At 34.4% G+C, this 13,486-nt stretch overlaps 1 protein-coding gene across 8 annotated transcripts in view; it reads right to left on the bottom strand.

The window, feature by feature from the left end:
* FAR1 (fatty acyl-CoA reductase 1) overlaps positions 1-13,486 on the bottom strand; it is a 63,144-nt gene that overhangs the window by 21,042 nt on the left and 28,616 nt on the right. For all 8 annotated transcript variants that reach the window (XM_055282360.2, XM_063641965.1, XM_063641962.1 and 5 more), the window contains 3 exons: positions 10,983-11,158; positions 3,485-3,664; positions 708-885 (listed from right to left, as the gene is read on the bottom strand). In XM_055282360.2, coding sequence (XP_055138335.1) covers positions 708-885; positions 3,485-3,664; positions 10,983-11,158 — 534 coding nt within the window. The remainder of the gene's footprint in view (positions 1-707; positions 886-3,484; positions 3,665-10,982; positions 11,159-13,486) is intronic.

Here is a 13,486-nt window from a genome sequence, read left to right on the forward strand (position 1 = left end):
AAAATGATTGAGTAAAATCATTTTCAAAGGGCTACCTACTACTCTTCCATTAACTCTCTGCAAAGAGAAATTTATAAAAGAGGGTTTATATTGTTGAATATTTTTGCAAAATTAAGCTTGTTCAAGTTTGATTTTATGCTATTTACTAATTCAGTATCCTGAGATTAGGGAAAATGGTAAATCCTCCTCAAAATTATGAATAAAACAGAAAAATAGAATAATTGTCAAAGCAACAAGAGATGCTATCACTTACTACCATTACACAGACCTAGGTTTTGCCTAAATCAATTGACCCAACTGGTTTATATTTCTGCTTTCTCTCATTCCAGGAATTCACAAATAACCTAACACCCTGTACCTTTTTTAGCTTTGTGATCTACAGAGGAAGGGGTCTACCTCTTGGAAGGTCTGCCTCTTTTTGGTACTAAGAAACAAACCAAATCTCCTCTGACTTGAGAAAATGTCACAGCTTTTAATTTTCAATTAGGATTTTTTAAATGTTGATCTACATTTCTATATACCCAGCATCACATTATAGAAATGAAAGTACCAATAAAATTAACTCTATGAACACAAAACAACTTTGCCATGGTAATTCACCTTTAGTAAATAATACCTGTTCTTAAAGAACTGCCAGCTCTTTTTATACAGAGTTACAACTTAAAATTCTCAACTCCAATTATTTATAAAGGTTTTTAACAACTTACTGGAAAAGGTTCTTTCCAACTGGCACCAACAATCGACGGCCTTACAATTGCCACATTTAGTTTTGCTCCTTCTTGTTGTACAACATATTCTGCCAATGCTTTTGTGTATATGTATGTATTAGGTCTGTCTCCTATCAATTTTGGCGTGATATCGTTTACTAGGCCATCATCCATCCACCTGGTAAAGAAATTGCATACAAATATATTTCCAGATATTTTACTATAAAATAAAAAGCTACATAATTGAACTTTGCACATTCAAACATACCTGTTGTTCTGACTCAAATCATTTGACAACTTTTACTGAAAAATGGAACTTAGTCTTATTTTTCTTAAACATCAACTATAGGTCCACAATCCCTTATCTGCAATTTCTGTATCCAAAAAGATCTGAAAACTAAGAGTTCTTTCATAAATCATACAGTGGATAGCAAAATCTGATCTACACTGACTTATGGTCTTTTTTTGATACAACTTAGTTTAAACATTCATATATTTTATATGTATTTCATCAGGGATACTAACCCAGATCAAGTTAAAGTTTTTTCTTATTACACAGTACATAAATTATATTCCCTCTCTAAAGTCCAAATAAATTCCAAAATATATCTGAAACCTTCTGGAAGTTTGCAGGTTAGGAAATATAGATCTGTATATAACCACCTAATGAAGTAACATGTTAATTATATACAGTTACAATTAACATACATTTATAATGAACATAAAAGGCATAAAAGGCCTAGTATTTAAGGTGCAGCACTGCAAATCATATGCTCTAATGAGATTAACAAATACTATGATGAACAATAAAAATAAATTGAAGCATGCTATAAAAATTCAATTAGCAACCTACTATGAAGTCAAAAAATTCCTCCAATTCTCTTTGAAGAAATGGTCTACTCTGTTCATCTGTAAAAGGAGGGCGATATACTAGGTGGTGTCCATGGTTTTTCCTAAACTTCTGATTCTAATACATTATGTACTTGTTTTTCCTTCTTGTCGATAATGCTGTGTATGCAAGTAGACTCAGTATATTGTCATACTCTAATGATACCCATACTAATTGATAACAAAGCATAAAACGGAGATTATCAAGATAAAATTTTCTTCTGTATATGGAAGTACTTTTTGCATATGAAAGGAAAAAAAATTAATTAAATTGAAGGGAAATTGCTACCCAACTTAGGAAAAATTCCACCATGGAGATGAAATTTGAAAAATGAAAGGGATAATTGATACATGAGGAAAAAAAAAAAACCTGCCTAAACTCAGGAGAAACTTTAGCCGGTAAGCCTTATTATTAGAATGAGTTTATAGAACAAACCCATGAGTTATCTTAAAATTATGTTAGCTAGATTTCTTTGCAGCAAGGAAAGGAGATACAGCATTAGCTTACAAGTTCTTTTTCAGTTTCTCAAATGTTTGTATATAGTTAGTAAGAGAAAAAGTAAAATGCTCCATTAACTTCCACACTCAACTTTTCCCACAGATATTAAACACTTCTGTTTATTGACCTATGAAGAAAATGAAGTAGATATTTGGGACCATCTAAGAAAATGAGTGAGAAAATAGAAATTAAGGAATTACAATGAAAATGTCTTGGTAATTTCTCATACTTATTTTTTTTACAATCTATCTGTTTCCTCATATTAGCAGGAAAGCCTTAAAGAAAAGACTGTGCTTATTTTAGGAGAAAGCAGCAGATGTTAATGAAGCAGTCAAAGTGGATAGAATCTCTGGAAAGAAAGGAGACTAAAAGAGGGAAGAATAAAGGAGGAAAAAATTCAAAGATATTATATGAGGATTAACAAACATGAAAATATGGTGGATACTGGAATGTTTATATAATCGTAAAAGTAAAAAAGATCTCTCTTTTTCTTGTCTGAACCTTGTCTGTTTGATGAGAAAGTCTAAGCTGCAGCAAATGAGAACAAGGTCATGGTACATACTCTCCCTCATTTAATCCCTATCTATCAATACTCACAAATAATTTTCATGGAACAATTGCTGACAGGATCTCAGTCCTCAGAAAGATGATAAAAAGTAAGGGTATGAATTAAAAGACTATTATTCCTCTGATTCTCTAATAATTAAAGGCCCCTCTATATATATATATATACTCCATGGGTCGGGGGTGATGAGGGCAATCCTTTGATAAATTAGAGCCTTGCTATTAAACAGGCAGTCATGGGTCTCCACTGGTACTTCTTGGTTGCTAAGATTGATTCCCTGAAAAAGAGAGCCCCTAACATCACTAATAAGATGTTCAGGAGCCTTCCTCCAAATATTACCAGTATACTTAGTCAAAAGTGAAAACTACACATTGACTTCATTAACATTTATTTAGATATTAATCTATACAATAAGAATGTGGGGGATATGCAAAAATTTTTGAAGAAGAGATAAATGTGTGTGTGTGTGTGTGCACGTGTATATGGGGTGGGGTGAGGAGAAGAGGGAGGGACTTGAATCCAAAGGTTTTTTTGTTTTTTGTTTTTTTGAGACAGAGTCTCACTGTGTTGCCCAGGTTGGAGTGCAGTGGCACCATCTCGGTTCACTGCAACCTCCCGGATTCAAGCAACTCTCCTGCCTCAGCCTCCTAAGTAGCTAGGACTACAGGCACCTGCCACCATGCCTGGCTAATTTTTTTCGTATTTTTAGTGAGATGGGGTTTCACTATGTTGGCCAGGCTGCTCTTGAACTCCTGACTCATGATCCGCCTGCCTTGGCCTCTTTTGGGATCAAAGTAAATGTATATAAATTTCAAACAAACATACTCTAAAGAATCAATCAGCTTCTTGGGATCCACAGGTGGTGGATAGACTACTTCATCAATATGCTTTCGATTACAGTAGGCATATGCTGTTGATACATGCATGAACACTTCCAGATTCTTCATTTGTTGTGCAAGGAGAATAAGCTGTCGTGTTGCAATCACATTTAACTGAACAGCATCTCTGTTTAAAAAGAAAAAGTGATAATAGAAAATTGGGAAGCTACGTTATTTTACCTGTTAAAAAATATTATTTTCATTAGGGAAGTAGAGAGAGAGAAATTTTTGTTTCTTTACAACTTATCCTTTAGCTGTATTTTATTTCCATATTAAACATGTTTAATGTATTTTATTTCCATATTAAATGTTTACTCTATCAGCTGCGTTAAAAAAATTTTGATTATAAAATAACCTGCATTGTAGCTCTTAAAAATTAAAGTAGAAATTTAAAAATTATATAATTGTCCAGGAACAAACAGATAATTTCAGTCTTTAGCTTCTATGCGTACATTTTTAAGTCATGCTAGACTTATTTGGCATCTTGATTTTTAAAAGTATAATCTTGCATAATATATCCATATTATGCCATATTATGTTGTTATATTAACATATAATCAAGAAAGAATATGTTTATTTCCCTCTTTGTAGCAATCAATCCAAACACTTTTCTAAGGCTAGAGTCAAAGGGATATAATAATAAAACTGGTACATTTGTTACAAGGCATATGCAAGACCCCAAAATTATATATTCCCTTCTTGGAATTTACTTGAAGTAAGTAATTCCACAAAAGCAGAAGTATATATGCAGAAAAGTTATCAATGAAGCATCATGCAATTAATAAAAACCTAGAGAGCCCAAATATTCACTATGGAATACGGAATGACTCAATAAAGTATTTTATCACAATGAAAGAATATAACTACTAAAATAATTATGTGAAGTCTATAAAAACATGAAACATTTGTATAAATAATACCAAAAAATACATACAATTTTTTTGAAGCAAGATTAAAAACAAGGCTCTGGAATCAGACCTGTGTTCAAATCCTGACTTGGCCTACCTATCAGGACATAAACTGAAGCACTCAGGCCTCAGTTTTCTTACCTGGAAATGGGAACAATAATGAAACCTACCTACTAAGACTGGTATAAAATTAAACAAATAGCTTGTAAGCATTTAGCAGTATTTCTAACATAGTCACCAAACAGGCAGTCGACAAATATTCCTTAAGGTAATGAGATGGTGGATAGATTTGCTTTCTATTAAACTTCTGTTTACGGCTTTTAAAAAACTGACCAAGAGATCTATTGTACAACATAGAAACTATAGTTAATATCAATGTATTGTTATTTTTAAAAATTACGAAAAGAGTGGACTTTAGGTATTCTCACCACAAAAAGTATGTGAGATAATGAATATGCCAATTAGCTCATTTAACCATTACAATGTATACATATTTCAAAACATGTTGTAAACGAAAAATACATACAACTTTTGTCAATTAAAAAAATAAAAACCAACAAACAAAAAGATTTAAATACTCAATACCAGTGACAAAAATGGCAAAGTAATACACTGTTGTTGATACTACAAACTGACACAAATGATTTGAAGGAAACTAGGACAAAGTACCAGGAATTACAGAAATGGTATACTTATTAATCTAGTTAACCTGTTGAAATTAACTCAGAGGAAAAACTTGTTCTAGTCCTCATTTTTCAAATAAAAAGAAACTAAAATTCCTTAAAGTTTATTCTAAGTGAATAATACATAAACTGTGGTATGTCAACATGATGGAATATCATCAAATCACGAAAATTATAATTATGGAAAAAATTAGAAATACAGAAATTTTCTATATTTTTAAAAGTAAAATTAGAAAGTATGTTTATAATAATGAAAAATAATGTTCAAAGAAAATTTTTTAAGAAAACGTTTTCAGTACTTTCTAAAATTCTTATTATTTTCAATATTTAAGAAAAAAAAATCCAACTATTGTTTTAAAAGACCAGGAGATGTCATAGATAGAATCCAGTCTACTTCACTGTAAAGCAGTGCTTTGATGTCTATCGCATTTGCAAAACAATGGGGATAGGGAGGGTACTGTTTGGGAGAGGAATACAGAGAATATTCTGTTACAGGTTCCTGAGGACAGGACAAGTTCTGGGTCACCAGGAACAAGGAATAACTCCAGAAGAGAAAAAAAGTCCTGTGCCATAGTTTTTCTTTTAATTTAATAGTATCCAGGACCCTATGAAAACACACTAGAAATAATTTTTCTAATGAAATAATTGGGTTGAGTTCTTAAAATCATGGATGCATTTTTTTGTTCTTCCTTATCTCAATTGAGGGAGAAAACCTGTTCAAGTGAAAATCCGACAAGAAAGACATTTCACATAGACGATACTGTCCACTAGACTATAAGGGAATGCACTATTTTCTTTTGCACTTGTGAAACAATGGGGGCAGGAAGAGCCATGTTTTGGGAAAAGTACACAAAGGATATTCTGTTACATGTCCCTGAGGATGGTAACAGAGTTTCTAGGTCACTGAAAATAAGGGATAATTTGAGAGGAACACTTCTGTGCCTTGCCTTTTTCCCTTTGCATCTGTACCTGAGAGCCCAAACCTGAAGCCATTCTGCGCCCACATGAGTAACGTCTAGTATCTCTCTGCCAGGCTAGTTAACCTAACTCTGTTTTACCTCAGTCCAATTTCTACTCCACTGACCTTCAGACTGAGACTCTGACATGTTATATCAGAAATCATTTAGTACTAAACAAAAATAATGTTTTCATTGTTTTGGTTATATGGAGTCATAAATGTATCTTCAATAAGACAGGCTTTTGGGAGAGGGGTACAAAATGAGAAAGTCTTTGTAATTAGAATCCTTCACTAAATGAAGACATGGAAATCACTTCAAAGAAAAATTTAAAAAGAAAAAAAAGCTCAAAGACCTGAAGTGCCAATACATTTTCTTGTTCGTCTTTCTTCTACAGGCATCTTAGGTTTTTCAAAGAAATCTATGTTGATAATACTTCTAAAGACCTTAAACTAGGGTTCTCATACTTGGCATAACATATACCTAGCAGTTTATTAAAAATGCAGACTCTTGGACCTCATCATCAGATACTTTTAACACATGAAATGAGGTCTGGAAGACTATATTTTAAATAAGTTCTCCAGGCCATTTTGACACAAGTCTCTTTTCCACCCTCCTGCCCCTGAGAAAATACTGTCTAGATGAGATCTCATCACTACTACTGCCATTTTTTTAAATCTTAATGAAAATATAGACACAGATATTTAAGGAACAATGAGTCAATCTTAGGGTAGGGGGCTCAGTCATCTGTAATTTAAAAAATGTCTCCAAAGCTGATTCTGACAGCAATGGTTCTCAAGGGGCAAAACAAGGTCCAACAGTGACTAACACCTAAGGCTCTTGCTAAAAACAAGAACTCTGGAGTATGATTCCAAAATTAAAAAGTCAAAATTTGGCAAGCGCAGTCTAGGAATATGCATTTTTAACACACTTTCCAGTAATTCTTAAGATTCTTAATACATTCTAAAGTCTGATAATCAATGCCCAACACACTCAATAGTTTCTTGATCTTTTCTAAGCATCAATCTTAACTACCATTCCTTTCTGAAAATCTTTCATATTCATACCTTGGGTTTTATCACTCAGAATTGCCCTATTTCTAAAATTTTGTACTATGAATTTTCCGCAAACCACACCATCTGTCCATCCATCTCTCCCTTCAGCCTGGTTTTTGTCCTCACATTCTCCAGTTTCTTGCCTCTCCATTACTCTCAACTCTAGTGACCCTGTCTTACTTGCACTTCCTTTACTAGTACCTTCCCTTATACCAGCTAGTACCTTCCCTTATGCCAGACCCCATGATGAACTACTTAAGTTACTCCATTTATTATCTTCACTTCTCCTCTCACTTTTTTTTTTTTTTTTGAGACGGAGTTTCGCTCTTGTAGCCCAGGCTGGAGTGCAATGGCATGATCTCAGCTCACTGCAACCTCCACGTCCCAGGTTCAGGTGATTCTTCTGCCTCAGCCTCCCAAGTAGCTGAGATTACAGGCGTGCGCCACCATGCCCGGCTCATTTTTGTATTATTAGTAGAGATGAGGTTTCACCATGTTGGCCAGGCTGGTCTTGAACTCCTGACCTTAGGTGATCCACCTGCCTCAGCCTCCCAAAGTGCTAGGATTACAGGCGTGAGCGACCACGCCCAGCCCTCCCCACACTTTTTGTCAGTATTTCCTTATGAATCCTAAGCCTATCTATTTTTCTACTGTCTCAAGATTTAGGAACCACCACATCTGAAAATAAGTGAGCTCTATCTACCTTCTCTCAACTCTAATAGCATTTCATGTGTGCTCCTTAATAAATCCTTATTCTCTATCCTACATTATGGTTATTTTGCATATCCTATCTCCTCTAGACCACATGCACTTTGCAAATAAGATCTGTGTGCAATTTATGTTGGTTTCTCTCCCAAGGTACTGGGCTTAATGTTGTAGTAACATCTGAAAACTTCCCCCCAACAGTAAAAGCTTCATGCCATTTTTTATTTGTGGGTTAACTTAACAAGTAGTTATAAAGAGTAATTGTTAGTGAAACCCTGTCTCTACAAAAAATACAAAAATTAGACAGGCATGTTGGCACATGCCTCTAGTACCAGCTACTAGGGAGGCTGAGGTGGGAGGATCACTTGAGCCCAGGCGGTCGAGGCTGCAGTGAGCCATGATTGTGTCACTGTACTCTCAGCCTGGGCAATAAAGGTGAGACCCTATCTCAAACAAAAACAAACAGTAATTCTTTCATACGAAGTGTTATATGCCTGCCTGGAGTATTATAGAGTGTCGGACTCAAACCTAATGTCCTATCACCACTTGGAAGTCAACATCCCTTAAAATTGCTTCCCAGAAATAATTTCAGTGTAATGACAAGGACTAGGTCAGTGAACATACATGCTTTGACAAAGGAAAAGAAAAACAATGTAATACGTAAGATGCCTTCTGCTATGGCATCTCTAGTAGAAGAAGAAAATAATAACGAGAAGATGTCCTTTTCATTAATGGTAGCCTTGCTTACCCTAGGGGGACAGAAAGAAAGTTCCCTGAAAGTACTGTACTTTGGTCCTCCTTGTAAAGCTTCCCTTTATGAGTCTTACCCTAATCAATGTTTCCTGTTCACCTTTCAAAGCATATAACTTCCCCCGTTAAGTCAATGAGGACTATACTACCATTAGCCAATATCTACATATGTTTTTCATGAAAACATGCTAAGCTTCATACAGCTGTGTGAACTCTTTCTTTTGTCTACGAAGGAAATAATAAAAGCCAGAATTATGGGGGAAAAATATCTACTTTACTGACCATTTCACGCTAATGAATTTTAGGAAAAGATAAATCACTAAAAATTAAGAGACCACATTCACAATCTTGGAAATGCTAGTTAAAAACAAATAGTTAGACCTATATGCAAAAATATACACACACAACGAAAATTTTAAATGTAAAAAATAAAGAGATTTGTTAGTTGATGAGGGTATTAGTCCCTTTAAGATTTCTTATAGGTGTTACTTTTAAAAATAATTTTAAAAAGTCATTTGTATACACCTTTATTTGAAGATTAATACACGTTCATAGTAGAAAAAATAATATACAGGTAAGACTAAAAACCTACCTGTAACTGCAACATTCAAAGATAAATGTATTATCAGCAAATATAGAAAGACATGTACATAAATACATCTACACATGTATTTTATGAAAATAAGATCATATTATAGTCCTAATAACATACTTTTGTCACCTTTGAATCATTAACACATAATGGCTGCACAATATTTTACCTGTCAGCTGCACAGAAAGAGCTAAAAAATAAATAAAGCAACTGCTACAGATTCAGATTTCCTGCCATGGACAGTCAAACTGAGACATCACTTAAATTTCCTGAAGGAAAAAAAAAAATCTTTTGAGAAATGTTACTTCAATTTTATAAATCAAGAAGCTGAGGCTTAAGGAGGTTAATAACTTACACAAACTCACCAGTAAATGAATGATATGGTCAAGATTAGAACTAATGTATGTAATTCCAAAGCTCATAGCCCTTCCGTTACAATGCTGCCTCAGCTTCCTCAAGCGTACAATGGATTTGCCTATAATATTACAGTAGGTAAGGTGACCATGGAATAAAATAATTAATGAGGAACTACACTGAAAACCCATAAAGGACTACTGCAGAGATCTAAGGGACTATTACAGTGCCCTCACCTGGAATACAGGCAAAACACACTGTAATGCTTTGGCACTGAACTGTCACCTTATATAATGTTGACTGACATTTATACTTCCATATTAGATAAAGACAATATGGGGAATAATATCAAACCTTTTGTAATCAGAACTTAATTTTTAATTTTTTAAATTCTTAATTAAAATATTTTGTTTGTAGAGACGGGGTCTCATTATGTTGCTGATGCTGGCTTCAAGCGATCCTCCCACCTCAGCCTCAGAACTAAATTTTTTAAACTTTTAAAAATGTATTTTATTTTTTAAATTGACATATCATAACTACATATTTATGAGATACATAGCGGTGTTTTGATGCGTACAATGTATAGTAATTAGATCAGGGTGACTGGCACATCTATCATCTTAAACACTTATCATTTCTTTCTTAGAGCATTCAATATCCTCCTTTTAGTTATTTATCTTTAAAACATTTTAAAGACAACATTTTACATTTCAAGTAGCTTTGAAACCTATACCAAGTCTACACCATTTTAATTGGCATGAGACTATACAATTAGATTAACATTATAAAAACTATCTTTAGCCACACTGTCAAAAAGAATGCTCTGAATTCAGAACCATTATTTGAAATGCATACTCATTAGATTTTTTAAGAATGGTGGACATTTAGAGTCTTAACTTTTTCTTGCAACAGGAATCTTGAAAGAAGTCTAAATTATTTTTAAATTAAATTTATGTCCAACATACCTTGCCCATAGCACTACCGCAAAAGTTTGAAAATAAAAAGGTGTGATTTAAATTTATAAGCAATTTTTCCTTATCCTGTAAAACCTGAGCCTAATTTTGTTTATTTTCACATGGATACGATGTGGATTAGAAGAATAAAGCTGCTGGGGTATAGGCTTCTGAAGAAAGAGAAGACAAACACTATTAGTTGTTAAGACTAAGTTTTCTTCTACTCCACTTTTTGCCTCTTCCCTGTTGCATGTTTAAATTCATGGCAACTTCTTCCAATAAACATGTATTAGTTATCCAAGGTTTTTAAACTGAGAAGAAGAAGAAGAAAATTCTTTTAACACTCTGTAGGACACTGAAAGCCACAGTTAACATATGGCAAATAGTTTCAAATCACATTTGAAACAACTTGACTAAAAAGTAGAATTAAAATGAGATTTTTTAATAACTATACTGAAGTTCAAATATTATATAATTACCTGTACTTACCTTAAATTTTCATTAAACCTTACTGTAGCTGCACAGTGGAATATAATATTGGTAGAATCTATGATCACCTCTTTATCTTCTTCACTGAGAGCCAGTTTAGGTTGGGTGAGTTCGCTGTTGATTGCTATAATTTTCTCTCTAAAATCTGGATTTTCATCTCTCAGTCTGTCAAAGAGCTATCAAAGGGGAAAAATATTTATTTTAGGGCAGTATTTTTCCACTTTCTAAAACTCATTATCACCATTTTTTCCCACCAAGGATGACTATTTTTTTTAGAAACTTAAACTATACAATTCCTAAAGTTGCTATTCTTAATTGCTATTATTCTGTATAGAAAACACCCTATGAGGCCCACGCTATTATCCTCGTTTTGCACATAAGGAATCTGAGACTCAGAGCAGTTAAGGAGTTTGCTAAGTACACAAAGCCGGTAGCTCACAAAGTTGAATTTGAACTGTCCATGCCTTGGCTGATTAGATTGTATCACCCCTCAGAATAGACTTCAGCAATACAGACATTAGGACAATGTTTAAAATGATCATTCAGATCTCTAAAATCTAGATCTTAATTTTTCACTTCACTTCATTTTTATTTTATTCCCTTTCAGTAGATTAGAAAAAAACACGATTTACATTCTACCTAAAATCTTAGAACAAATTTTTAAAAAGGAAAACAAAGTCAATATGTTAAAGGAAAAAGTTGGTAGGCAAATGCAAACTAGAAACTGAACAAACTTCAGAAGTATTACATATATAGGATTTAAGCTGAAAATTCAACATTCTTTAAGTGTACCCAAAGGAATAAATTTTGCTAGACAATCAGATCATAAAATGATTACAACTTAAAGGCATATTCAATTGAGTCAAGTTTAACTTTTTATCCCAGATTTGACAGAGAAACACTGATGCTACCTCTAGGTCACTGCTCTATCACATTTTGACTCTCCATTTGAAGTTCAAACTTGCAGTTTAAGCAGGATTCTTAACCTAAGAAGAAAGTCTATATAACATATCAGTGCTCACTTCCACCTTCCTGGATGACTTTAGTTATGTAACACTCTTCCCGCTCCTACTGATAGCTCTTACTGCTACTTCCACTGCTAGCACATGACTTGAATATTAATGTTTTCTTATATTAATTTAAAAAATAAAAACTTACTGAGTATTTCATATGAGCCAGGCAGGCACCTTCTAGATTCTAAAGACACAAGGAAATGGCCTTTGGTCCAAGTAAATGTACAATTAAAATACAGTGTTAAGTAATAACAGGTAAGTGTTATGGGCCTGCATAGGAGAAACAAATAACCCAGCTTTGAAAGACCACACACAAGCTGGCTTCTCAGAGAAAATGACATTTAACAAAATGTGTGTGTGTGTGGTATGTGTGTGTGTGTTAGGGACAAAAGTGAGGGAGGAAGGCCCTGAAATTACAAAGTAGAATAATAGTGTTTCTAGGCAGAGGAAGTAGCATGTATAACCCCTTAGAAATCAGAAGGCATTAATATGCTTGGGAAATTAAAAATGATTCAGTCAGCCTGAAATATAGAGTATGCAGGAAAAGCAGCTAGAGTTGTATGGAGATAAGAAAGGCCAGATAACTATGTCTTTCAAGCCACATTAAAAAGATGAATTTTATCTGGGAGTCATGGTGAACTACTGATACAGATTTTTTTTTTTTGAGACGGAGTCTTGCTCTGTTGCCCAGGCTGGAGTGCAGTGGTGAGATCTTGGCTCACTGCTAGCTCCGCCTCACGGGTTCACACCATTCTCCTGCCTCAGCCTCCAGAGTAGCTGGGACTAGCGCCCACCACCACGCCCGGATAATTTTTCTGTATTTTTAGTAGAGATGGGGTTTCACCATGTTAGCCAGGATGGTGTCGATCTCCTGACCTCATGATCCCCCCCTGCCTTGGCCTCCCAAAGCGCTGGGATTATAGGCGTGAGCCACCACGCCCGGTCTCTGTTGACAGATTTTAAGCAGAGAGGTGATACAAGCATGTTCATAATTTTTAAAAAATCCTTTGGCAGTAATGAGTTTTAGGACACTCTTGTGGTTACCCATATCAAGACATTTACTGGTCTGAATCAAAATAACAGCAATGAGATTCAGGATGTAACATTCAGGATGTAGTCATTTTGGCTTATGACTGAATTTGAGAGATAAGGAATGCAAACTTCATTAGGGTAGGGTCCATACCTATTTTGCTCAGCACACAGGTCCAAGAGAGCAGATCTTGCCTGGCAAGATAAAGACTTTAAACATTTGTTAAGTGAATAAATTTGGTAGACTAAGGAACACAGGAAGAGAAAGAAGTACTGTTTTGGAGATACAAATTCAGTCTTGTGAATGTCGAGTGTAAAGTGCCTACATGACACCCCAGAAGACAGGTCTAGTAGAGGTGACTGGCTTTGTGGGTCTAAGTTCAGGAAGAGAGCTAGACTATCAATATAGATTTTACTAACCACATACAAGTAGTAACTGAAGCCCTGGGAGTAGAAGAGTTT

Source organism: Symphalangus syndactylus, chromosome 6 (assembly GCF_028878055.3).
Source record: "Symphalangus syndactylus isolate Jambi chromosome 6, NHGRI_mSymSyn1-v2.1_pri, whole genome shotgun sequence".
Taxonomy (NCBI): domain Eukaryota; kingdom Metazoa; phylum Chordata; class Mammalia; order Primates; family Hylobatidae; genus Symphalangus; species Symphalangus syndactylus.